This window comes from Chelonoidis abingdonii, chromosome 4 (assembly GCF_003597395.2).
Source record: "Chelonoidis abingdonii isolate Lonesome George chromosome 4, CheloAbing_2.0, whole genome shotgun sequence".
Classification (NCBI taxonomy): Eukaryota; Metazoa; Chordata; order Testudines; family Testudinidae; genus Chelonoidis; species Chelonoidis abingdonii.
The window spans coordinates 154,298,531-154,325,361 of record NC_133772.1 but is presented as its reverse complement, the minus strand read 5'-3'; the positions used below and the strand labels follow the sequence as shown (position 1 = coordinate 154,325,361).

Below are 26,831 nucleotides of genomic sequence, written 5' to 3'. Positions count from 1 at the left end.
GGGGCGGGTTGGGGTTTTTGTTTTTGTGTTTTTCTGGAGTAACAATTATTGCTTTATAACAATCTTGAGACACAAGATGTATGAAAAACTTAGTGGGGTGTAGTCTTCTCCTCAGGCTGAGGTCCAGGCATTTCGCTGAGCTCATCATGGTGTGATGGGCGCTCTAGAAATACCAACAGTCCTAGAAGTGACAAGTGAACTTGTGTATATTGGCTTTATTTTAGGGCTGTCAATTAATTCCTGTTAACTCACATGATTAACTCAAATTAATCGCACTTATAACAATAGATACCACTTGAAAAACATCCAAAATATTGAATTTCTACATTTTCAATATTTTAATTACAACACAGAATAGTGCACAGTACTCTTAATATTTTTGATTTACAAATGTATGTACTGTAAAAATGATAAAAGTAATATTTTTCAATTCACCTCATACAAGTACTGAAATGTAACCAAACTGCAGATTTTCCCTTTCATGATAGTTTGCCCAACTGCACTCAAACAAAACAGTGTAAAACTTTAGCGCCTACAAGTCCACTCAGTCCTCCTTCTTACTCTGCCAGTCGCTAAGACAAACAAGTTTGTTTACGTTGACAGGAGATACTGCTGCCTGCTTCTTATTTACAAGGTCACCTGACAGTGAAAAACAGGCATTCACATGACACTTCTTTAGGCGGCATTGCAGGGTATTTACTTACTAGATATGCTAAACATTCGTATGCCCCTTCATACTTCAGCCACCATTCCAGAGCACATGCTTGCGTGCTGATGATGCTCATTTAAAACAAAAAAATGCATCAATTAAACTTGTGACTCTACTCCTTAGGTAGAGAATTGTATGTCTCCTGCTCTGTTTCACCTGCATTCTGCATATATTTCATGTTATAGCAGTCTTGGGTGATGACCCAGCACATATTGGTTTTAAGAACACTTTCACAACAAATTTGACCAAATGCAAAGGTACCGATGTAGCTATTTTTAGAAATCTCACAGCATTTGACCCAAGGTTTAAGAATTGAAGTGCCTTGCAAAATCTGAGAGGAACAAGATGTGGAGAAGGCTTTTAGAAGTCTTAAAAGAGTAACACTCCGATGCAGAAACTTCAGAAGTCGAACCACGAAAAAAGAAACTGAACCTTATGCTGGTAGCATCTAACTCATGATGATGAAAATGAACATACATCGGTTCACTCTGCTTTGGATTGTTATCAAGCAGAACCCATCATGAGCATGGACACACGTCCTCTTGATCGGTGGTTGAAGCATGAAGAAACCTATGAATCTTTAGTGTCTCTGGCACTAAATATCTTGCAACGACGGCTACAACAGTGCCATACGAACACCTGTTCTCACTTTCAGGTGACGTAAACAAGAAGCAGGCAGCATTATTGCATGAAAATTGTAACCAACCTTGTTTGAGTGATTTGGCTGCCCAAGAAGTGGGACTGAGTGGACTTGTGGGCTCTAAAGTTTTATACTGTTCATTTTATTTTTGAATGCAGTTTTTTGTACCTATTTCTACATTTGTAAGATCAACTTTCCTGATAAAGGTATTGCATTACAGTACTTGTATGATGAGAGTTGAAAATTTTGTTTTACAGTGCAAATATTTGTAATTGAGCACTGTACGCTTATTGACATTAATATATTTTAAATGTAGCAAACACCACTTTCAGTATTTTTGGATATTCTCTAGTTTAATAGTGCAGTTAATGGCCTGATTAATTTTTCATCACTTGACAGCTGCTTTTGGGTGAGGGGAGGGAGACGCTTAGCTTATGACACCTGTTGGAAAGGGCCTGACCTCTTAAGTGCTGGACACCCACTCTTTGAAAATTAAGGACCCTTTAAGATGTCAACTTGAGCACCAAAATCACTGGTCATCTCTGGAAAGTTGAAGCTTTAGACAAAGCTTCCTAGCTGAAGCTACTTTCAACTTCTGTTTTGTATTAAAACTCCAGCGCTAGACAGCACAATCCTGGGATAACTCTAGCCTCCCATCTCTAACTAGTATTTCCCATTCTTCTCCCAAAGCTTGGCTACCCCTCCGTGCTCCGGCTGGTATGGCACTCTGACAGGGAGCGATAGCTGTGCGGTTATTCCCTATCTGAGTGGACCTAAGCCAGACACCGCCCCGCTGCTCTTCACATGTAGTGATTTGGAAGCTAACAATCACCACAGCTTATACTCAACGCCACAGAACTGAAGAGCCCGCCAAGATTTGCTTCTCTTGGGGGCAGCTTTCACGGGAGTCCGATCATTCTCCAAACATCTAACTCCATCTGCACAAACATTCCATCCTCTCTAGCAGCTGTAACCCAGGAGCTGGAGACTTAAGCTGCGTGTGGTATGTAAAACTGTTACTCATGGTACCGTGTAGCAAAGGGAAGGTGAAAAATCTCTGGGAGCTTTTTTGGAGGGATGAGGGGGGTCCAGTCTTCTCAAGATGCTCATTGGCAGCTAGAAGCACCAGAGCTGACTCACTAGACCAACATAAAGTGTGTATTTGCACTTTTATCTGCACATTTCTGAAGGAACTCCTCACACTCAGACTTCCCTTTGGAACAGCCGCGTCTGTTCCATGTTACCCTTTTAATTGCACATCTGTAGCTGGCAGAGGCGCAGTCATCCTACGAAAACAGGCGTTGATACGCAGACCATGCTGCACTCTGTGACCTGATCCGCTCCAAGGACAAATGCACCCTCTTCAGAGAAACTGTGTGGGATTTACACTAATGAAGAAAGTTACCTAATATATAATGTGCCATATTCATGCAAGACAAATGTAGTGTCTCTTTGCTGGGGATGTGGGCTTACTCTAACTCGGTCCTCGGGGCAGCGGACTGCTAAAACACTTTTTTAGCTGGACTGTGGGTTAAAGCAAATCTTCAAGCATGAATGTTGCGAAGGCCTTTAAAAGTCTGAACTCAATGGCTTGTACTAGCATGAAGGTCACAGAACAGTAATCAGCTCTGCTCTTTTTTTAAACAGAAAAATGCCACCTAAAGCGAACCGAATGAGTGTGGTTACTGTAGTGAGAGCATGTGGCAATAAGGCCTGCTTCTTGCAGGGTGGCTTCTTCAAGCCAACCTAACAGTCAGTCTGGATAAGAGTGGTGTGAGCATTTTATTTTGGCCCAAACCCATCCATAACACAGCTTTTTCATACTACGATCTGTTCGCTGCATTCCCTAGTGGAGCCAATGCTTAATCTGCCTTTGGGAGAATAGCAATTTTATATTTATCCTGACTGAATATAAGCTAGAGGTCATTCTTGGCCATGAAAGCAAAGAGAAGTTTTCATGTACTGCTTTCTCTGACCGAAATCATGAAGCCTGCAGTGTGGCACCTGCATGCCACTATTTGGGACTGCCTCAAAACTTCGAGTTCTCCTGTCTTTTCAGACTGTTTGAGGAATAAGTGTCCCATGACATTCCGCTGACTGTACTGTAAAAGTAGTGCAATGTGACCTGAACTAAGGGGGCCACTCGCATTGAAGTATTAGATAAATGTTGGCATCTCATTGTAGGGTGTGCACTGGAGGGTGGGTCTAGTGAGTGAGAAGCATTTAATGGAAATGGTGTAGGCTTTTTAACATCCAGGATTTTATTCTGGCAGGATGTTGGCCTTTAAATCACTTTTTTAACTGTGTCTAAAAGCACCCGATTCAAAACAGAAAAGCAAGATGTGGCTGTAAGGATGCACAGGTGTTTGGATTAGGCTCTAAAGTGAGCTCTTAAATATACTGTTGGCTTACACAGATAGTAGCTCCTACAAGGAAAAGCATGCCTCTGTGGCAAAGCTGCTATCTCCAGCCTGTAGTGACTTCCCCCAGGATCTCTCCACCTTTAGAAGCTGAAACTGGAAACAGTTGGCATATGTTGCTGATCAGCAGGACCAGCTCCTGCCATCAACTGCATGTACTTTCCAAGGGTGTGCTTTTGTTTTTAAACTTGAATTAAGATTTGATGTTAGAGTAAAACTTCACTGAGGGACTGAACAGGACCACATAATCTGTAGGACAGTGGGGAAGTGTTGTCCCCCCCACCCCCCCAATAGACAAGTGAGGTTACCACTGGCACATGGAACATGACTGAAGCGACTGAGCCTTTAAAATGCTGATTCCCAGGCTCACAGCTGTATGGTGGGACTGGACACACACACACTTACTTTTCCAAGAATAGACTCTTTGGTTCTCAAAGAAGGTAACAGAGACTTGGGGGCAGGCCTCGGATCTGTGTGGGAAAACATTTAAGCGCCCTGTGAGCATATCGACATCCTTGCTGTTACTGAGCTACTTCTGAACCCCCTTTCTCTGTATAACCCCCACTCAGAAACTGAGCAGCTGGCTCGAGGTGTAGCAGGTCCTCTAATGTCCTCATTTTACACTCTTGCTCACTGGTCCAAAACGAAGGCAACCCATGCTCTTTCCTCTAAAGGCTCGGAGACTATTCTTGGCAGATCACTGGATTCTTCTCGCTCGAATACTTGAGCTAGAAAGGAGGTTTATTTTAGCTTCCATTGTATGACCCGTCTCATTACCTAGGGTGGGATTCAGAAACTGGTTGCTCTGTCTTGATCGCCGCTTGACTTATGGTGAAACTAGCTAAGGATCTGGACTCCAGCCGCAGTCCTTCTCTTCCTCTCCCATAAGTCACCAAAGATGCAAAGTTCAGCCACTGGCCCCTGTTCTTGCTTAAAAGAAAAAGTCCAAAGCACTAGGAGCACTTTAAGTTTCCTTTGGAGGGAAGAGAGTGTTGCGCAAAAAAAAAAAAAAAGGGCTACCGGCTCATTGTTCATATTGCACTGACGCACAGAACGACAAGATGATCTTCCTCTCATTAGGATCACAGACCAGGGCCGTGAGTCTCGTTGCTTAAGTGTGTACCAGTGAGTGACTAGCAATCTTTTTTTGTTTTTTTATTACTTTGTATGGATGGCCATTAATGTCAGAACTGCAACCGCTCAGTGTGGGGCCGGCCTTGTGTTTTACTGAAGTAATTTATAGCTGATGTGTACAATGACTTTTATATGCATAGTTGCCTTTCATTCCATTTTTTTCGGTAACGGTTTAACTGTTTCTCAGCTTCACAGCCAGTTGAGAGCTGGTTGCACCAGGAAGCTGTGGCCAATGAATGTACCTATTTGTTGTTGTTCACTAAACTGTAACCAAGCACTACGATGTTGAATAAAAAATTCTTCTGTGCTATTTATGGGCATCTGGGCTGAGTTCTGCCAACTTGGGTCTCTGCATCACTTGTCCACTCATCAGTGGACTCTACTCCAGTTTAAAATATTTAAAACCATGTTATTTCTCTTTACCCCCCTCCCCGCTATTGTTGCATTCCTGCACAGAGATCCAGCTTCCACTCGCTTGCTAAAGGGACACTCCTATAAAGGCTCTGAGTGTAAGTCTAAGAAGAATCTTCTGGCTTGAAGAACAAACTGAGGAGAGTGATACTACTATCTCGGTCTCAGCCTCCTTCACAAGCATTCCCTATAGCACCCACCAGCCACATCTTGTAGGAAAGCTGTCCTAAGGTGGATCGGCTGGAAGGGTCAAGTGACTCTTGATGCAGGAAAACCACAGGCATAAGATCTCTGCAGAGCCCAGTCTGCAACTTGCCAATCCACGAGGTGACTCAGGGCCTCCTAGTGACTCTGTATTTGTAACAGGAGCAGTAGATGCATGCGGCTGCAGCACAAAGCAGAATGAAGATGGGTGGGCAGGAGCAGTAAGGGCCTGGCCTTCCTCAAGGTGAGGTGCAAGCTACCCTTGACATAGGATCTCACCCCTCCTGCCCGCACCTTATTCTGTCTCTGCTCCTTGGAGTGTAGGAGGAAAAGGCTCTAGCATTCCTCTCCCCAGTTCGTAAGCACAAGGTGTGGTGTCAGAGCAGCTGACATGCTTGAATGGAGTTTTCCTTTACGGGGAAACATACTTCTAGCCTGTGCACCCAGCCTTGATTCTAGCCAAGTGCCCTCTGGGGATGGGATGAGCTGAGAGCCCACCCTCTGCTGTAACAAGGCAGATGAGTAAGTGGAGGCTCTGGGCCCTGTAGCATGATGCACTTAAAACTCAATTTGGGGGGAGACAACAGGCCAGGCCTGGCTCAAGAACACACAGCCAGTAACGACTGGAGGGCAGCACCTCCTGAGCCAGTAACACACCCCTGGGGAGAGTGGACAAGGCACCTGAGGTATGTGTGTCGGGCATTTGTGGGGAGAGCAGGAGACTCCATGAGTTGTTGTTTCAGGCAAACATCCATCCTTTCTAGTGTGATGCTTAAAGGCTGTGCAGATCTGATGGGCCTCTCCCAGACACCAAAGACAGGAGGTGTGGGGGTTGCCCATGGGCAGAGGCTTGCTGCAGGAGCTACAGCATTTGAAGCTGTGGGGCTGCATGTCCTGGAGCCCTGCGAAGAGGAAGTCCCCACCCCCCAACTGCTAAAGACTGTACTTAACTAAAGAGGACAATTAACCAACAATGGGTAACTATATACAAAGATAAGTAGAAGAGCTAGGGCTTAGGGAAGCACTTGCAAGCAAGAAACTACTGTTCCAGTAACTGCACTGGGGGTAAGGAGGAACTCCAAGGGGCATTGGGCCAGCAGGGTTATATACAGGGCCGTTCTTAGGCATAGGCAACATAGGCAGCTGCGTAGGGCACCTGAAAATTTGGGGCACCACTGGGTCTTAGTGTCCACCCACTTCTTTTCCTATCCCTGTTCTGACCCTTCCTGCAGGCTCCCACAGATGGCTGCTCTAGCCTGGTGAGTCTTCCTTGGGAGGGAATCTAGTAGTTAAAAGTGAAAAAACCTCCAGCCTGCCAGACCTATTAGCACAACATTGAAACTGTTAAAGAGACATTCAAGGGGTAATAAAGCCATTTAACAGGCATTTGCCAACCCCAAGGTATATACTGACAGGTTTCAGAGTGGTAGTCCTGTTAGTCTGTACCAGCAAAAACAAGGACGAGTCCTTGTGGCACCTCAGAGACTAACAAATTATTTGGGCATAAGCTTTTGTGGGCTAGAACCCATTTCATCAGCTGTCCACGAAAGCTTATGCCCAAATAAATTTTTATACTGTCAGTTTCTGACTTTACTGACAAAAACAGTTGTGCATTAATGTAATATTTACACAGAACATGTCAGTCTACAGGACCTTAGTTTAAAATTTGCTTTAAAAATATTTCATTAGTGAGCTGGTGAAGATTATAAAATCACATTTCTAAAAAATGCTTGCATAGAGTTTTAGATGCACAATCATCTTTAGCCTTAAATGCGTGGATCTTCAGACATACAGTTTTTTAAATAAATCCTTCAAAAGACCTCCCTTATCTAAAATACACATTTTAATTACTATGTTTAAAAAAAAAGTGCTTCCAAGTCTTCCTGTCCTTTCTGTCCATCCCTTCACCACCTCTCCCCCCACTCCCCACTGAAGAGAGCCCTTAAAGGGACAACAGTCCTTCCCTTCCAGATAGCTGGACAAAGAGTTTCCCTTTCTTTACTTCTGACTATCCGATGAACTAGTTTTAAAAGAACCCTCCAGCAAAATCAGTACCTTAGTAAGACATAAAATCCTTGTTATACCTAAAATCTTTGGAAACATATTTTTTTAAAGTTGGTGAAATTTCATAACCATGTCTCTTGTTATGGAGATCACACAAAGTAAATTACTGTTCCCTTTTTCTAAAAACAATGAACATTGTTATGAACACACTAAACCTCTCTGATTAATTTAAAATAATGTCTTTGTTTCAGTGAGTTAAATATGTGGTAATCTGGAATGCTGGCTTAAGGTTTGAGTACATTTAAAATATAAATTCAGCTTAGAAATACTGATTAAGAAAACGTAAAACAGAGAAGAGCTGCATCATGTATTCCATTATATGTAATGTTGTATTCAGCAGGACAGCTGACTCACCTCTACTACGAAGTTTTTGCAAATAAATTGACAAACTTCAGGGCATATCAAAAAACCTGTGACTGACATTTTTTATTCCCAAATTTTAGTGCTTTTAATTAGGTACTTTCTTCATGTCCATTCTGCATGAGGGAGAGGGTATGGGAGTCTGTGGGGAACTGTGACTCTCCGCCACCATGAGGCAGGCCGGGCATCTCATTAGCCTTTGCTGTCTCATCCCTCCTCCCCCTCCCCCACCAGGCTGTGAGCTTGGGCTGCCAGCTGGCATAGGGGCACCAGTTCAATAATACTGCATAGGGCCCCATAAATCCTAAGGATGGCCCTGGTCATATATAGAACATCATATCAATGCTCCACAGCTGGCCTTACCGGTAGCTGCTAGGGAAAAGTTTCCAACATCCATGCACAGGGCGTGTCCATACACCTAACTGGAAGTGATATGAGCAAGCACTTGCCAAAGAGCATCACATTTAGCTTCCCTGCTCATTACCTGTGCAGAGACCAACCAGGCCTGGAGCCAGCCATGTCACTAAGCTGCCAGAAGCAGCCAACGCAGGGACTGCTGTGCAGGGTGAGGAGGGATAAAATAGGACCCAGCTAGGGTCCCCCATACCCTCAGCCCCCCTCTCCCTCTAGGGGCAAAGCAGCACCCAGCTGGTACCTCCCTGCCTGTGATCTTGGGGACTCCAATCAGTAGCAGCAGCTGCCAGAGCAGGAACCTCTAAACACAGAACTTTTTACAATGTTAACTGGACTGTCTCTGCTCTGTGCTGCTCGGCTCTTTGTTCCAACCATCTCCCTTCCCCCGTCCCTTCACCTCAGCTTTACTCCACACCTACCCTGTCTCTTCTCCCCTGCCCAGTCCCCCTTCCCTCAAATGGTCCCCTCTTCTGCTGATCCCCTCCTAACTAAATTCCCCCCACCTCAATAAACCATAGCACTACCTTGCCAGTGGCAGAACTTGCATGCTCCATCACTACCTTGACAGCAGAAAACCTGGTAACTTAAAAAATCCACCTGTTTTCCTCCTTTTCCCTAAGGGAATAGAGTTTAGCACATAACCCTAGCCGCTGCTGCCATCAGTCATCATCAAACAGCAAAAGACTGAGGTGATTTCCTTCCAGGAACAGTGTTTAACCAGTGGTTGGTTGCACTGGACAATGAAACCCAGTGGTGGATGTTGCCAGATGTGATGGAGGTTAGTTAAAAGCCAGGGCTTGGAAAAAAATACATGTGGCTGTCGTGAGCAGGAAACTTTGAGGGTTGGCAGCAGAGGAGGGGAACAGAGCAGGTTCTACCCAATTTTGCCGCTGCCGCTGCTCAGAAAAAATGCAAGTAAGAGTAGGGGCTCTGCACTTGACAAAGACCTTCTCAGAGCATTCCTGGTTGGGGAAAGAATTGCTTTTTCCAACCAACAATGGTGGAGGAATCAGGCCCTACAGTTGCTCAGTTTTCCAGAGTGAAACATACTGTCTGACCTGTTGCAGCTGGGATAGTTATTGGAGAGCTAGGAAGCAGTACAAATCTTGACTGGCACAATGCTGTTGGTCAGAGATTGTGAGGAAGAGAGGAGGCATATGCTCGTGTACACGTCTTCCCCATACATGCCAGGGTGGTGGAGGAGGGAAGAACGTTTTTCCCCCATCCTGAGAGCAGCTTTTGGAAATCCAAACTTCAGACACACATTAGCCAAGGTAAGGCACATTGAGAATGAAAGCCAGGACCAGGGCCCAGAGATAGCACTCTTAGGGGGAACCCTGGCATCCCTTTTCCCAGCATCTTGTTGGTATGTAGAATCATAGGACTGGAAGGGACTTCAAGAGGTCCAGTCCCCTGCAATCATGGCAGGCTTAGGTATTATCTAGACCATACCTGACAGGTGTTTGTCTAACCTGCTCTTAAAAATTTCCAATGATGAAGATTCCACAAGCACCATAGGCAACTTATTCCAGTGCTTAACCACCCTGACAGGAAGTTTTTTTTCTTAATGTCCAACCTCAGCCTGCCTTGCTGCAATTTAAGCTCATTGCTTCTTGTCGTATCCTTAGATTAAGAACAATTTTTCTCCTTCCTCCTTGTAACAACCTTTTATGTGCTTGAAAATTTATGTTCCCTCGGTCATCTCTTTTCTAGACTAAACAAGCCCAATTTTTTCAATCTTCCCTCATCAGTCAAATTTCTAGATCTTTAATCATTTTTGTTGCTCTTCTCTGGCCTTCCTTCAGTTTGTCCAAATCTTTCCTGAAATGTGGCACCCAAAACTGGACACAATACTCCAGTTGAGGCCTAATCAGGGCAGAGTAGAGCAGAAGATTTACTTCTCATGTCTTACTTACAATTGTCCTGCTAATACATCCCAGAATTAAGGGTTTTGCGGGGTTTTTCCTCCAAGTGTTACACTGACTCATATTTAGCTTATGGTCTCCTTCCTAGGCAGTCATTTCCCATTTATGTGCGCAATTGATTTTCTTCCTAAAGGGAGCACTTTTGCATTTGTCCTTATTGAATATCATTCTATTTACTTCAGACCATTTCTCCAGTTTATCCAGATCATTCTGAAATTTTAATCCTCTCCTCCAAAGCACTTCCAACCCCTCCTAGCTTGGTATCACCTTCAAACTTTATAAGTGTACTCTCCATGCCATTATCTAAACCACTGATGAAGATACTGAACAGAACCAGACCCAGAGCTGACCTCTATGGGACCCCCTCGTTATGTCCTTCTATCACTGTGAACCACTCATAACTTCTCTCTGGGAACGATTTTCCAACCAGTTTTGCACCCACCTTATAGTAGCTCCATCTAGGTTGCATTTCCCTAGTTCATGAGGTCATGTGAGACCGTATCAAAAGCTTTAAAGTCAAGATATACCATGTCTACCACTTCCCCCCATCCACAGAGCTTGTTACCCTGTCAAAGAAAGCTATCAGGTTGGTTTGACGCAATTTGTTCTTGACAAACCCATGCTGGCTGACTTACCTTATTATCTTCTAGATATTTGCAAACCGATTGCTTAATCATTTGCTCCACTATCTTTCTGGGTACAGAAGTTAAGCTGACTGGTCTGTAATTCCCTGAGAATTACACTAGAAGTTTCTCACCTGCTGAGGGAGATGTGCCAGTCTCATCTCAGCCTCTGGGAAAGAAGTGTCTGGCAACCTTTAAGACCTGCAGTGATTGCTGATGCACTGAGATTCATTTGTATAGAACCATTCTGGGTTTGACTAGGAGTCAGACTCAGCATATTGTACTCTAATTACCCTTCTAAAATAGGGTTAAGGGGAAAGCGTAGTCAGAGCAAAATACTGTTTTAGGCTTTATCTACACAGGGTTTCACCAGTTTCACTTTAACTGGGTTTTTAAAATGGATTTAAATTGACACAAACCTCTGTGTGATCAGTTAGTAATCAGTTTGAGCTAAACTGCTATAATTGACTTGAGCTAAACTGTAACAAGCCTGGTTTACAACTGAAATAAAGTGCATCCATACAGGGATTTGCACTGCTTTAGAATCACACCTTTAGTTCAACTGGTGCAGCTTTCTCCTGTTGACAAACTCTTAGAGGGGACCCGGAGCAGTTGTTCTTTATATAGCATCAACCATTAAGTTTAGGTGGATCCTCCAAGCTACAGTGTAGTATGCCCCAGGACCATACCAAGGGAAGAGTTTTTCTATTTTATGCCCTCACAAAATGTTGCCTTTAAAACAACTTCAATGGTGGGGTCTGGAAGAAACTACGGAACACAGACAACCTCTAGTGAGTTACTACACTTGTATTTTGTATTTCTGCGTTTATCTAGCATCACATTTTCACCAACACCTTCAATTTCCGAAGGCAGAGAAAAACAGGTACGTTTTATCCAAGGAAGCAGTGCAGCACATATTTAATCATTAGTCAATCGTTCAAAATTATCTTCAAAAAATAAAAATTGATCATTTTACTTTACACATAATCAAATCTTTCTTTCTCACCCCAACCCTTTACAAAAAGCAGCTTCTTTGTACAAAAGATTTGGTCTCAGCAGGTTACTGACACAATCATTCTGTAAAGTGAAGAGTTCTTCCAGTGTCTTTTCCTTTTTTGGTTGCCTGAAGTGTGAAGAAAATCTGATTTTCCTCAGTTTTATAGAAAACAGAATTAAAAAGGTCAAAGTCTTTTTCTGTCAGACAAATTCACTGTACATTTCGTAACAAGTTCTTGAAGTTTTCCAGCTCTCTAACGCTAGTTGAAATCCTGTATGCAAGAGAAAGGAGGAAAAAGGTTCAGAGAAATCTAATACACACAAAAGGTCTCATTTTAAGTGTTTTTCTATAAATAACATTAGAAAACAGTTCTTGCAGCTAAGGATTTTGCATGTTAAAAGGGATTATGGAACTGAAACAAGTTTTGCTGACTCATTTTAAAGCCAGATGTAAATTATTATACGTTCTCAATCATGGTAAGAGAAGCGGACCCTTCATAAATAGAAGGTTAGCTAACGTGGTCAAATACACTTGCTCAACAGAGGTTGTCATGAAGCCAACTATACAATTAAAACAGCCATTCAGAGGGGTTGTCGAAACAACTTACAGATAAACTGGTGTTTATTTTAAAAGTTTCTGAAGTGCGCACACCAAGTCAATTTATTGCAAAATGCACTTTGCTACTGGAAGTTTGGCATCAGTGAGAAAACCACCAGGGCAAGTCCCTTGCTTAACTTCTCATATTTTTACAGCAATGTATGCTCCTTCATTGTATTCTCGTTTCAAACAGAGCAGTGGTTCCCAAACTTTAACAACCTGTGAACCCTTTCACTAAAATGTCAAGTCTCACAAACCCACTTCTAAAAATGAATATTTCCAGGAATTTTCTCCTTTACCTGAGTATGAATTATAAAAGCACTGATCTTGGAAATATAAAGTTTGTTTTTATGACATGCTTATTAGACACTATTATTAATTATTATTTATCATTACAGTATTTTATTACATTATGAAAATGGGAACACTCTTCCAAGATCTCACTTTCGTAGCTTGTATCACTTTGATAAGCCTGTTAGAAGACAAGGCTCCTATGTTTCATCAAGGAATATCAGATGTGAAACACCACAAAGTTATTTAAGAAGCAAACTCAAAGAGTTCCTCCTACACAAGCATTCAGGGCTTGAGCAGTCCAGGCAAACAACACACGTTACAATGAAGCTTAAACTTGTTCTTCTTAATCATTTTAAAAACAATATTAGCTGCCTATTTAATTTTAAAAACAGCAAAAAATATCCACCTCCCTTTCCATTTCTTATAAGAATACTTGAAGTTTAGATCTCCTCAGTGTGATAGAGATGCTTGCTTTGATCTTGGAAGTCCAGGGGCTCCCGGCTGCTGGCCCCATAGTGTCTGGAGTTCCTAGGAACAGCTCTGTCCACCATTAGGGAATTTTTTCCCCGAGAACCCCCTGTAACATTTAGCGATTCACTAAATGTTCACCCCAGTTTGGGAACCACTGAAATAGAGGATACCAACTAGCTGATCTGAAGGTCATTTACAAACATATGATGGAGTAAAGAACATTTCAGTTTGTCTTGATGTAGTTAAATGTTTGTTTTACAAAGCACTTCCAGCCCGCACAGATGGGAAGAGAAAGTGGAATGAAAGCCCCTTATTGCTGAATATAGCTTCATACTGGGGTTAACACTCCATAGTACTTTAGCACATAAAAGGATATAGCGGCGGGGGGGGGAGGGGAGAGAATGATGGGGAGTGGGGAATCTCAGTGTCATTAGTCAGCTTTCTTTGGAAATATTCACCTGTGGAGTACTCCCAGTTTCATACAAGCTGTTTTCTAAGGTCCCATTAAATCAGCACATCAAAAAGTGAACTGCAGTAGCCAGAACTCCCTTTTAAAAAGGATGGCAGCAGCACTGAGTGGTTTATTTTTTGCCTCTCAGCACAAGCTGAAAAATGTCAAACCTGCTGAAGAAAGTGCTTAATGTTTTCCAGACCAACTTATCTACCCTGGAGTTTTCCTCCTGCCATGTGCTACCGACTGGCGTTACTGGGGATAATACTCAGAGGCTTGGTCTGAAATTAATTTAGCTATAAACCAGGATTACGAAACCTTAAAAGCCAGCAACTTGGTGCAAAGAATCTCACAGAAAACCTGTTAGCCAACTAAGAACTCCAGACCTGTTAACAGAACAAAGGGGCAGCGTGTAACCGTCTTTCTTTTGAAAGGCTTCTTTTAGCCACAGCTACTGCCAGCTAAACCTCCCCAGCTCCCAAACAGCCTAATTGACGGATGCCTGTTAAACAGAACTCTTGCAAATAGATGTACCAATTTACTTTTAAAACAACTTAGAAGCTTTAAGGTCAGCCTCCACGCTAAACAGGCCTGATAACGGGTACCTTTGTTGAAGGACAATGTGTTCTTAAAACAGATACATGCAATTTCGTACAGACTTCTGAATTTTTCATATCACAGCCCTGAGCATTAACTTTAAATCACAGAAGATGAAACAGAAAACGTTATTGCTTATTCCTACTTTAAACAATATCAAAACAATCAACTGAAGTTAGAAGTGTCATCATCAAGAAGGTTGATCAGATTTTAAAAAGAGTTAACACTGCAGTTACTAATCACAGTACATGTTTTTTATTTGCATGCACCACCTTACATTTTATTTAGACTAGAAAAAAGCAAACACACAGAATTTTAAACTAACCTTCCAAAAGCATTGAAGAAGGAGACGATTTCTTGTCTCGTTAGCTGGAATCCGTAAGAGGGGCCGCTTTCTGGCATGTTTTCTATCAGTTTTTGTGAAAAGAGGATCTTCAGCGCTGTACCCAAGCCCTGAGTCTGTGCAGTATAAATAAAACAGTAGTAAGTGTGCCATTTGGTTAGCAAATTAACTTCATTTCCCATCACTTTATTTGAACAGATTAATACAAACAACAAAGTCATCTCAGCTGAGTGGGTTTACGTATTATGTATGCTGCAGTAACACCGAGGAGCCCCAGTCATGGACCAGGACCCTGGTGCTAGGTGCTGTACAAATAGAACAAATTGCTTATTGGACTTACTTGCAGCTTTCCCCAAAGGCGACATTTTAAACACCCAACACAGTCCATAATTCTTGAAATATTCCTAAAATGGAGCCTAAATTCCTCCTTAAAAAAAAAAAAAAAAAAAAGGGGGAGGACTTTTAAATACAAAACATCATTGTTACATGGTTATTAAGAGATTTAAAAACCACATCAATTAGTTAGTGCCTAAGGAAATGCTTTCAGGTATTAGGGGCTCTATCAGGCAGGCTGTACCCTACATGTACCCATTTCCCAGACAGATTTTGTGGTGCATCTGAGCTTTCTACCATTGCCAGAAGTGCTAAGAAAGCTAGTGTATATGTTTACTCCAGCTGGATATTTCTGGTCTAGTAACTTAAGCATATCAAAGTCTTATGATGTCCTATTCAGTCTGATAACCCAACGTGAGAAGTACTTTATCCTGTCAGCAAGTAGTCTGAGGAAGGGGGGCACAAGATGAACAATTACCTTTAGTTTAGCAGCTTCCTTTTTATTTCCAGCAAAAAATGAGTTTTCATCAAAGTGCAAAGGGAAAGACCTGAAGCAAGAATAAACATGGTGAAATTTGTAAAAATCCCTGTGACAGGAGCTTACACCCCATTTTCAAGTGATTTAGGCACTTTGGCTCCTAAGGCCAGGTCTACACTGCGACTTTAAATCGGTTTAATGGCCGATATACCGATTTAACGCTGTATCCGTTCACACGACGTCGTCATTAATATCGAGTTAAACGGCTCCTTAAATCGATTTCGGAACTCCTCCCAAACGAGAGGAGTAGCGCTAAATTCGATAGTGATAACTCGGATTAGGGTTCATGTGGACGGAAATCGACGTTATTGGCCTCCGGGCGGCATCCCAGAGTGCAGCACTGACCGCTCTGGACAGCAATCTGAACTCGGATGCAGCGGGCAGGTAAACAGGAAAAGCCCCGCGAACTTTTGAATTACATTTCCTGCTTGTCCAGCGTGGAGCTCTGATCAGCACGGCTGGCGATGCAGTCTGAAATCGAAAAAGAGCTCCAGCATAGACCGTACGGGAGATACTAGGTCTGATCGCTGTATGGGGAGACAAATCTGTTGTATCCAGCTCCGTTACAGAACACGAAATGCCAAAGCGTTTGAATAAAAAACTGCAGGATACACAGCGCTGCGTGACAAGCGTAACGGGAAGCCAGAGACTCAAATGGACGCTCATGAAGGGAGGGAGGGGGTACTGAGGACTCCAGCTATCCCACAGTCCACAGCAGTCTCTGAAAATTATTTGCATTCTTGGCTGAGCTCCCAATGTCTGTAGGTTCAAACACAGTGTCTGGCGTGGTTCAGGGAACAGCTCCTCAGTTTATTTCCCCCCCCACCACGTGAAAAAAAAGGGAAAGATTGCTGTGCTATGGCGTTTGCTCAATGCACTCCACGAAAAAGGCGCCAAAGGGTTGTCTGCTGCCTTCACAAAGGGAGGGGTGAGGCTGTACCCAGCACCACCCGGGGCAGTGTTTTCTGCCCCATCAGGCACTGTGCTCTCAACACGGAAGTGGGAACTATGGGATAGCTGAGGAACAGCTACCCACAGTGCACCGCTCCTGAAATCGATGGTAGCTTTGGACCATGGACGCAAACAATCGATTTCGGGATCCCACTGTGGATGCGCTAAACCGATTTTATTAGATCTGTTTTGTAATATCGGTTTAAGCTAATTCGAAATAATCGTGCAGTGTAGACGTACCCTAAGTCTCACTGAAAGTCAAAGGCAATTAGACACCCAAGTCACTTAGGAATCTAAATTTCATTTTCAAAAGTCATTTGGGCTCTGAATCTCATCATTGAAATCTACTGCATTCACTTAAACTTCTCATAGCAAACCTCAATTTTATAATAAAAATGAGTTATCCATGTCTCAGTCACGAACAATAGGAGACCGGGCATGGGAAACTGATGAACTACAGCAACTCCTTCTGTGGGACCGAGGGCCAGATTCCAATCTGACCTGCCCCAGACATCCAACATTACAGTCTTGCCCTATATCCACAACCATCTCTTTTTAGATGTTTAAAATGAGTTTGGACTGAAACGTAAAGCTAGTACTAGAGTTCCACAGACCAGTCAGATAGAAAGTCAGTTTCAGGAGTGACAACTAGACAGTTATTAAAACTCAGTTCTGCAAAAGTTTAAAGACAACCTAAACTATTAAACAGTGGGGTTAGTACCTGGTTTGACCGTTTGAATTCAAATACCTGGGCAAGCCACTTAGCCTCTCTGCGCTAACAGAAGTGCCCTGTCCCACCGGGGTGTTATGAAGTTAAGTACATTACAAGAATGTGAAGCGCTTTGAGATTGACCGATGAAAAGCTCTAGATGAGAGCTAAGTGTTATCACTACTGAGAGTACACTAGTATACTGCTACTAACAATTAACATCATTAGCTTACCCGTACCATCCCACTACAGGAAAAAAAATCTCATTTTCTAAAACATTTTAAGCAGGAGAGAATAAGACATGTGCATAGCTGCTGACTATTCTCTTTCCAGCATTACTTACTTGGTTAGGTGAAGGATTTCCAGCAGTTGGTTTTTGGTGTCTCTGTCTCTGTTTTCATTCCCCGTGAACAACTGGAATCCTGGACGCTCAAAGAATGGCAGAACTTTCGACACTGCCCGTAATTCAATTAGGTAGAGGAAATACAGGTTCTTGAGCCTCTTGGGACCTTCTCCTTGAGTAAGGACTTCATCAAATCTGTGCTGAAACTCAGTAATGTTGTGTCCCCACTTTGTCCCCGACCACGTATCTTAGAGAGGAGAAGAAAGAAGAAAGGGCAGCTTTGAAAATTGGGCAGTAAACTTCTTTCCCACTATGCCATGCAGGTGGGTAAAGGTAATTTTTAGAATTTAATGTTTTCAGCACTCAGGCCTGGTCCACAACAGTTGCCCTAGCTTTTTATACCGATTTACAACCTAACTTCCTATAAAACCCTGTGTGGACATTCTTAAATCATCTTACTGGCTTATATTGGTAAATTTACAGGTACAACCTAAATCAAGTTAGTCAGTTTTAAACTGATCTACGCATATCTAAACTGATACAACCCCCTGGGTAATTCAATTTGTTTTTAAAACAACTTTAGTTAAGCTGGTGTAATTTGCATGAACACGAGGCTTTAGCAGTATCCAATCCACTGATCTCTTAGTTCAGCATACACTGATTATGCCCCAAGTTCCTTTGTCTCTTCATTCCTATCCTCAAAAACCATTAATTCATTGCAAAATTCAGAGAGGCATCTTTGTTATGGGATGATTTCCTGTGCAGGAAGACAGAGTGAGCTTCCCTGTTCAATTCTTGTTGCAATGAGTGCTGGACCCAGAGCTGCAGACATTCCCGGATGAAATGAGAGATGTCAGTGCACAGAGAGGTTTTATGCTGCCTTTTTAACTAGACGTGCAGCAAAATGAAAAGATTTGTCCAAATGAGGACTAGTGAAAATATTTTTATAGTGTTCAAGCTCCTAAAAAGAGTCGTAAACAAGAGAGAAACTACATACAAAGGTCAGAGATGTAACCATCATCTGGTGGTTGACACAGTGTGGGATAAAGACATACTGTTGTCGCAGGTTACAGACACTTAACCAGAGAGTCTGTTAAACAAGAACTGTTGTACTAAGAAGTCTTAAGGAATCCTGTCATGTGTGCAGTTGTCTGTCTGTACAAGCAGTGTATGACAATTCTTGGCCAATTCTGAGGAGTCAGAGATCATTTGAATCATGCTACTGAGAAGTATGGACCAAAATTTTCAAAGCTGGATGTCTAAACTCAGGCATCAAAGTCCCTATTTAGGTACCTCAGGAAAAGCAATGTATATGTCCTGGGGAAAGTTAAAGAATCTTGGAAAATCCGAACAGATCAGCGTCTCTGTGAGAAATTGCTGCTAAACTTACTGTAATTGAGCAAAGCATGAAGGGTTAACCAGATTGACAGGTAAGGCTGGGTCAGAGGTGGAAAGTTACTCCAAAGTGAGCTGTGACGAGAATCTGGAGGTGTGTAAGGGCCAAAGGGCAGGCATTTTTAAACCAGAGTGCCTAAAGTGAGCCCCATTCAGGCAGTTCAGTACAAGGTGCGGAATGCCGGCAGCTCCGTTCAGCAGAGAGATGTGGATGCTCAGCACTTCCAAGCATGTGCTAGTTTTGATTCAGGTGCCCAAATAAAGATTCAGGAGCCTAATTTATGGTTTGAATTTTTTGGCTTTGGTTTCCAATTACATTTTTTTTAAATTAAGACTTCGAAAGGCATTTGGAGAATTGTATACCCAAACCTCGTGCGTCTTATTTCCACACCCAGCTGTCATCTGTGTATAAGGGAAGAATGAGAAGAACGAAGGGAGAAGAGAAGGAGAGCGAAGCTGGATCCAAACCCTGCTGAAATGGGCTACCAGCTAGTATTTCACTAAGCAGTGGAAGTCAATTCCCATCTTAGCTGCCTGCAGAAGCAGCCTGGCTCTTCGCGAAATAAGGCAGAAAGTCACACCCACCTTGCAAGAGGTACCTGGCGCTCAAATGGATGTTGATGCTTGCATGTAGGCCAGAAATGAGTTTGTAGAAAGCTCTCTTCTCTACGCAGAGGCCTGAAAGGAAAACGAGTCGATACGTAAAATGATAAAGTGTGTGTCTGAATTTCCTTCCCTCGCTGTTATCAGAGATCTAATTTAATCACAGTTTGCTTTGGCAATTAATGCCCTGCTCCCGAAATCACCACCACAGAAAGTCCATTTTGTATCACTCTCAAAAGAACAAACCAAACCATTACCTTCCAGCCAACTGTAAAATGAATTCCCTAGAAATGAACAAAACAAAACAAAACAGTCAGGAGAGCTTTGACAAGGAAAATTTAGCACATTGACCAAAATAAATCACCTAAAACATGTTACAAATTTGTTCAATGCTGTCCTCAGCGCACACAAAACAATTCGGAAAAAGTTACAGGCTAAGACGGAATCCATGCATCTCCATTCCTATTAGGTAATTCTTGTCATAACCTCACAGCTGGTTTTGGTGTCACAGTAGGATTGGTGGACGGGCTAAGGTGATGATCTGGCAATCAGAACACCCTGGCCAGACCCCTGAACCAATCAATGCAGAGCTGCAATGACTTCGGTGAGACTGCACGGGCACACAAGTTTGCCAACACCAATGTGATTCAGGATTGAGGCAGGCTGAAAGGGCCTCACAGGTGACTGGCACCAATGTCAGACTCAACATTTGCTAGCAGCTAAAGGCTACGGACACGGTAGCAAAGCAAAGCCTAGTGTCTTTTCCACCCATATGAGCAGGAGCTGGGAGCACTGAACTGCAGAAGAATAACCCCAACCCCAGGGGAAGTGGCGGGCAACAGCTTGCATCCCTTTTTGGGAGAGGAAGAGGGAACAAACGGTTTTATTACTGACAGAAGAGACAGTATTATAACAAAGAAATAAAAACAAGGCAAAGGTCAGCGTGATCTACACCCATCTCATAAACCAGGACTTTGTATTTGCTCGCTGCTGGGTGACAGAAGAAAATGCAGAGAAAGAACAAAGCAGAGAGAAACAAGCCACAGGGAACAAAGGAAGGAGAACAGGCAGAGCATATGCACAGGCTGAGTCCTGCACGGCACTAAATACTCCTACGATGTATACAGCGCTCTCAGCTTTGAAGGCAATAGGAGTTGAGGGCATTTTGGCATCTCACAGGAGTGAGCCCTTGAAAACATGAGATAGGTGCTAGCTGCTATTGCCTTTCAGTGATGCTGGCTATTTAGGTTCCTGTGAAAATCCCCACTCTTATGGCATTACTTCACGTAAAAGCAGCTTCCTCTGCCACAGCAGAACTAGCATTAACAGAGGCACAAAACACACAACCGCCCCATCCAGGTCTTATGGGATGGGGTTTTGAGAAGCACCAGGGGGTTTGTCTACACAGCCAAAAAAAAGACCCAAGGCGGCAAGTCTCCAGGCCCAGGTCAACTCCTTCGGGCTGCGGAGCTAAGAACAGCCATGCAAACGTTCAGGCTCTCGCTGGCGCCTGGGCTCTGAACTCCAGCAAGGGAAAAGAGTCTCAGAGTCTGGGCTCCAGCCCGAGCAACTAACCTGCTATTTTTACCCCCCCAGTTGATCCAGGTACCTGTGCACTTAAAACTCTTTAGCTCTTTTGAAAACCCCATCCAAAGGCTGTTAGCCTCAAAGAGGGGGCATGTTCTCTTTAGCAGTTGCAGAGATTCCTAGATTCCAAGGCCAGAAAGAACCATTGTAAACATCTAGTCTGATCTCTTGTATAACACAAGTCAGAGAACTTCCCCCTCCACAAATAATACCTACAGCAGATTTTTTTAGAATAATAATAAATAATAATAATAATAATAATTGGAGATTACCTATCTCCTAGAACTGGAAGGGACCTTGACAGGTCATTCAGTCCAGCCCCCTGCCTTCACTAGCAGGACCAAGTACTGATTTTTGCCCCAGATCCCTAAGTGGCCCCCTCAAGGACTGAACTCACAACCCTGGGTTTAGCAGGCCAATGCTCAAACTGCTGAGCTATCCCTCCCCACTAGAAAAACATCCAGTCTTCATTTCAAAATGGGCAGTGGTAGAGAATCCACCAGGGCTCTTAATTAGTTGTTCCTGTGGTTAATTATTCTCACAGTTAAAAGTTTACACCTTATTTCCAGTCTGAATTTGTCTAGCTTCAACTTCCAGCCATTGGATTGTTAGACCTTTCTCTGCTAGGTTGAAGAGCCCGTTGTTATAGATTTGTTCCCCGTGTAGATACTTACAGAGTGGTCCAGTCACCCCTTAACTTTCTCTTTGTTAAGCTAAGCAGATAGTAGCTATAAAGCTAAATAGATCCATGCAAGAGAAACTGAACACAGGAAGATTTCAAGACTATTCCCATTTTCGCTGGAATAATTACTGTGCTAGCCTGGCAGACCGTGGAAGCAGAAGAGGAAGAGGCAAAAGTTCTGTATCCATTTCTGTTGTGGTCAGGGGGAAAAAAAAAAAAACAACTGACACAAGTCACTCACCATCATTATCTCCTAGGGGGGAAAAGAAACAACATAAATTATGTCACTAGAATTAATTCCAAAGTGCAAAGACTATTCGGATATTGTTGTTAAATCGGCTCAGACAAGAGAATAAATAGAGTTAGCCGTGTTTAAAAGCATTCTGTATGTGCATGACAGATTATCTCAAGCCGGCACAGTAAAGGTACGAGATGAGCAGAGTGCTTTGAAAGAATCTGACTAGGACAGAAGTAACTGCTACAAGGTATTAAGATCACTCCCAAGGACTTTGGGGGAAGAAAAATGATTGTGGGATTAGTAAGCACAGGACTGGAAGGTAGGTGACCTGCTTTCCTTTTTCACCTCTGCCACAGACTTCCCACGTGACTTGGGTAAATTATTTAGGGACCTATCCAAAGCCCATTCATGTCTAAGGGAAGACTCACATTGACCTCAATGGGTTAATCTGTGTGTACCTCATCTGCAAAATGGGGATTTCTCCACTTAACTTCCCACGTGGACAAGACAAAGCTGAAGTTACACATACAGTACAATGAGATCATCAGAAGGTGGCACTCTTATTTTATTTTCCTTTGTCTATTTTGTCCAGCATGCTCTCATTTTATTCATGTGTTAATCAAAGAATGAATTGCAGGAGCTTTTGCGGACAGAATTCAGATTCTCGTGAAAACCCAGTCCCTAAACTTTTCTTTTGCTAACTCTTAATATGGTGGAAATAAGCTGTCAACACAGATGCCTGGACTGCTGCAATTGGGCAAATATTTTTTCAGGCTTTCATACATAAGAGCTAGCATGACCAACGGGGTTAGATTTCAAATGAAGAGGAGAGAGGCGGTGTGGTCTAGTGAATAGGGTATTAGACTGGGTTTCAGGAGACCTGGGGTCTAATCTCAACTAAGCGGCTGCGTGTCCTTGGTCACTTCACCTCTGACTCTGTTCTCCTTGCCACCCTTTGTCCATTTTGACTATTTAGATCATAACCCTTAGGGCAGGGTCCATCTCTTACTAGATGTTTGTAAAGACGCTAATACAATGGAGGCCTTATTTCATAGGGACGTTTTCAAATGCCCTTAGCAGCAGAGAATCCTGTGGCACCTTATAGACTAACAGACGTTTTGGAGCATGAGCTTTCGTGGGTGAATACCCACTTCGTCACATGCATCTGACGAAGTGGGTATTCACCCACGAAAGCTCATGCTCCAAAACGTCTGTTAGTCTATAACGTGCCACAGGATTCTTTGCTGCTTTTACAGATCCAGACTAACATTGCTACCCCTCTGATACTCGAATGCCCTTGGCATCTTCAAGTATAAAAAGTGAGTGCCCATAAACCAATCCTGTTCCCAGTCAACGTCAAAGCTCACGTTGATTTCACTGGTGCTGACTCAGACCGTTTTCCCTGAGCTGTTACATGCAAAAACATCCTCCCTTTATGGTACACGCACGGTCAGTGGCGTAGCCAGGTTTTAACAGCAAGGGGAGCAAGCAAACATAAAAAAGGTGCCCCCCTTGGCTCCTCCTCTGGCCACGCCCCCTGGCTCCTCCGGCCACGCCGTGCCCCTTCCCTCCCTTGGCTAGCTCCTCCGGCCACACTGCGGCCATGCTGCACCCCCCTGGCCACGCAGCCCCCCCGCATGGCTGTACAGGGAGGCTGGCAGAGGACGGAGGTACGAGGGGAAGTGAAGGGGAGGGAAAGGTAGGGGCACAGGGTACATTGGACAGGTACATGGGGTATGGAGTTTGGGGAGGGGTTACCGGGGATGAGAGTGGGCTAGAGTCCCCGGGGCTCTCTGTGCAGAGGGGGCTGGAGCTGCCCTCGGGACTGGGAGAGCCTGGGAGGGGCTCACGCGTGCAGCACCAGCCCAGCTCAGCACTGGTCCTACCTCTTCGAGGGTAGGGGAAGAAGGCAGTGAGCCTCGCCAGGCGCGGTCCGAGCAAGCTGCTTCCGTGCTGGCCTGCTGCAGCCACCCATCCCACAGCTCCTTTGGCCGGGTTGCTGGCAGTGCTGGCCGGCAGGCGCCACTTCCACCCCACAATCAGCTATCTCCCTCCTGCTGGGGGAGAGAGCTGATCGGTTGGGGCAGGACAGAAATCGGGCAGGCCGTTCAGAGCGGAGCCCATGAGGCGCCGCTTTTTTAAAAAATGTGAGGAGGAGAAGCAGCTGCTTCTGATGCATCCCACTAGCTACGCTGTTGTGCACAGTTCTAGGCTTGAGCTAAACCATTTTTCTTTTTAAATTCATAGAGCCAGCGTAAACAGCTTTCATAATTAACGCCACCAAAACTCGTGGGCTGCCAAATAGCTTAGTGGGACGAATAAATGACTCACCTCTGCCAGAAGCCAAGGGATTTAAAGGTCTTTCTATGGTCCGAGGCCTACGAGAGAAAATAATTTAAATAGATAATATGTAACAGCCACTTGGCTCTGCAAAAACATTCATGAAAGTCAAACAACCCAGACTGGTGTTGAACTGTTTCCTCTGCCCGTACAGATTTCAAGGTGGCAGCAAGATGGAAAAGAGGGGAATTGTGCCCCGTTTGGATTTTCTTTTATGCATTACCAAAAAAACAAAAAAAAAATCCTTTTGTTACACTCTGATGGGCCTCACAACAGCAAGCCCAGAACACAAGGAAATTGAAGCAAGACACACAGGCTGGTGGTCAATCAACACATGTAATAACCGTGAACCGGTTAAGTCAGCAACAGTCTGAACAAAACATAACAGCAGTCAAAGAGCAGGTATGTAGCAGCAGGCTTTGAGTAACCCCGCACATACCCAACGCTACTCACCCCCAGGAGCAGAAACTAGAACACCAAGTTCAGGAAGCAATAAGCAGGAAGGCAAAACACCCGCAGGTGTGCGCGCTCACACACACAGTGTCCTTCTCTTCTCCCCAGAAGTTCAGCCGTACCTTTCCAGAGGCCCCAGGTAATCCTGTAGGTTATTCCTCAGATTCAGCTCAACTTCCTCAACTGGCAAAATGACATAGTCACACACAGAAAGGAGCGTCCTCCTCCCTCTCCACTCCCCTGTCAGTAGACAGTATCTCTCTCGCTGGTTAACAACACATTCTCCGTGTGATAAACACACTTGCCACACTCCATACCCTGGAACCTGCAACATCATGCCACGAGTATCAAAAACACCTCCAGATCCTTGCCTAACATATACCACGTGTCCAGGATAGACTGCATGGAGTCATGTATGGGTACGCTTTCTGAAACTCACATATTTCCTAGTCATATCAGCTTTGAGGATGGCAAAGAGGTGGGATGAACCTTTTCTGTCAGCATATACAAGTTGGCCCTCATAGATCAGCTGAAGAGATGATAGAAAGGGGTTTCTACAGTACAATCATGAGGTGAAGGCTAGGACTATAACAGGGTTTAAAAGAGAACTGGATAAATTCATGGAGGTTAAGTCCATTAATAGCTATTAGCCAGGATGGGTAAGGAATGGTGTCCCTAGCTTCTGTTTGTCAGAGGGTGGAGATGGATGTCTGATGCAGTCTTTCCGCTTTCCCATTTCCTTGCAGAGGGTACGCAGCAAATTTATAATGTACTGTACCAATCCTCGCCAGAACTCTTCAAACTCTCGATACAGAGTGTCCCATGATCTGAAACAAGGCTCCCTAGTAGGCCAAACATTGCAAATTAAGTGCTTAGGCAAGAAACAAGCTCCTTTGAGGTGCCTTATGAATGCAAAGGAGTAATGTCAGTAATACTCCATAACTGTCAACAGCGTGTAACCATGCAGTGCAACTGAGGGGCCAAAAATATCTACTGCAATTCTCTGCCATGGTGTGTCTATGACTACTGGTTTCAGAGGGGCTGGAGGAGCAGCTGTTCTATGCATTGTGCATGCTGAGTCTGCCTTCATCTAATGCTCAATGTCTGAGTGCAGCGCTGGCCACCCAGCATCAATATTGTGACAAAGTTCCTCCTCTACCTTGCTGGGTCCTGCCCTTATTGGCAGATTTGCTCACCTCAGTGATCTTCCCCTCTGGTGGAACCCACAGTCTGGGTTGACTCCTCCTGTATATGATCAGGAGTTAGGAGGTTTAGGGGGAACTCGGGCCCACCCTCTACTCCGGGTTCCAGCCCAGGGCCCTGTGGATTGCAGCTGTCTATAGTGCCTCCTGTAACAGCTGCATGACAGCTACAACTCCCTGGGCTACTTCCCCATGGCCTCCTCCAAACGGACGCTTTCGTTTGTCCATCACCCGACCTTCTCCTGGTGTCTGATAAGCTGTACTCCTCAGTTCTCAGCATCACAGCCTCTCACTCTCAGCTCCTTGTGCCTCTTGCTCCCAGCTCCTCAACACACTTCTTCTCCTCTGGCTCCCGCCGCCTGACTGGGAGTGAGCTCCTTTTAACCCAGGTGCCCTCTGATATGCCTCCTTGATTGGCTGCAGGTGTTCTAATCAGCCTGTCTGCCTTAATTGGTTCTAGCAGGTTCCTGATTACTCCAGTGCAGCCCCTGCTCTAGTCACTCAGGGAACAGAAAACTACTCATCCAGTGACCAGTATATTTGCCCTCTACCAGACTCCTGTATCCCACTGGCCTGGGTCTGTCACAATATGCATTTGTTCCTTCATGGGTAACTCCCAAATGTCCTTCACGGGCCACATTGTTTGTCGCAACGCTGCTGGGACAATCACCTGAGCTTCTCTGCATACAATATGTTGAATAGCACATGTCTTCACCATGAGCTCAGAACAAATTTTGTAGAACGTAGACAAAGTTCTCTTAAGGATCAGGTCCATCCAAGCCCCCTGTACAGCATGTACCATC

General features: G+C 44.1%; 1 protein-coding gene and 1 long non-coding RNA gene across 3 annotated transcripts in view; one reads left to right on the top strand and one right to left on the bottom strand.

Annotated features, from left to right (window-relative positions):
* Positions 1–2,235: 2,235 nt before the first annotated feature.
* LOC116816601 (uncharacterized) overlaps positions 2,236–26,831 on the top strand; it is a 39,474-nt gene continuing 14,878 nt past the window's right edge. The window contains exon 1 of the long non-coding RNA XR_012655855.1: positions 2,236–2,352. This is a non-coding gene — a long non-coding RNA (uncharacterized LOC116816601). The remainder of the gene's footprint in view (positions 2,353–26,831) is intronic.
* ERO1A (endoplasmic reticulum oxidoreductase 1 alpha) overlaps positions 11,696–26,831 on the bottom strand; it is a 38,136-nt gene continuing 23,000 nt past the window's right edge. Inside the window, exons 8-16 of one of the 2 annotated variants that reach the window (XM_032765953.2) lie at positions 24,365–24,411; positions 22,037–22,048; positions 19,784–19,810; positions 19,509–19,601; positions 17,529–17,775; positions 15,466–15,535; positions 14,995–15,081; positions 14,637–14,770; positions 11,696–12,172 (exon numbers count right to left, since the gene is read on the bottom strand). In XM_032765953.2, coding sequence (XP_032621844.1) covers positions 12,112–12,172; positions 14,637–14,770; positions 14,995–15,081; positions 15,466–15,535; positions 17,529–17,775; positions 19,509–19,601; positions 19,784–19,810; positions 22,037–22,048; positions 24,365–24,411 — 778 coding nt within the window. In that variant the 3' untranslated portion in view covers positions 11,696–12,111. The remainder of the gene's footprint in view (positions 12,173–14,636; positions 14,771–14,994; positions 15,082–15,465; positions 15,536–17,528; positions 17,776–19,508; positions 19,602–19,783; positions 19,811–22,036; positions 22,049–24,364; positions 24,412–26,831) is intronic. The other variant, XM_032765954.2, reaches the window with a different exon arrangement.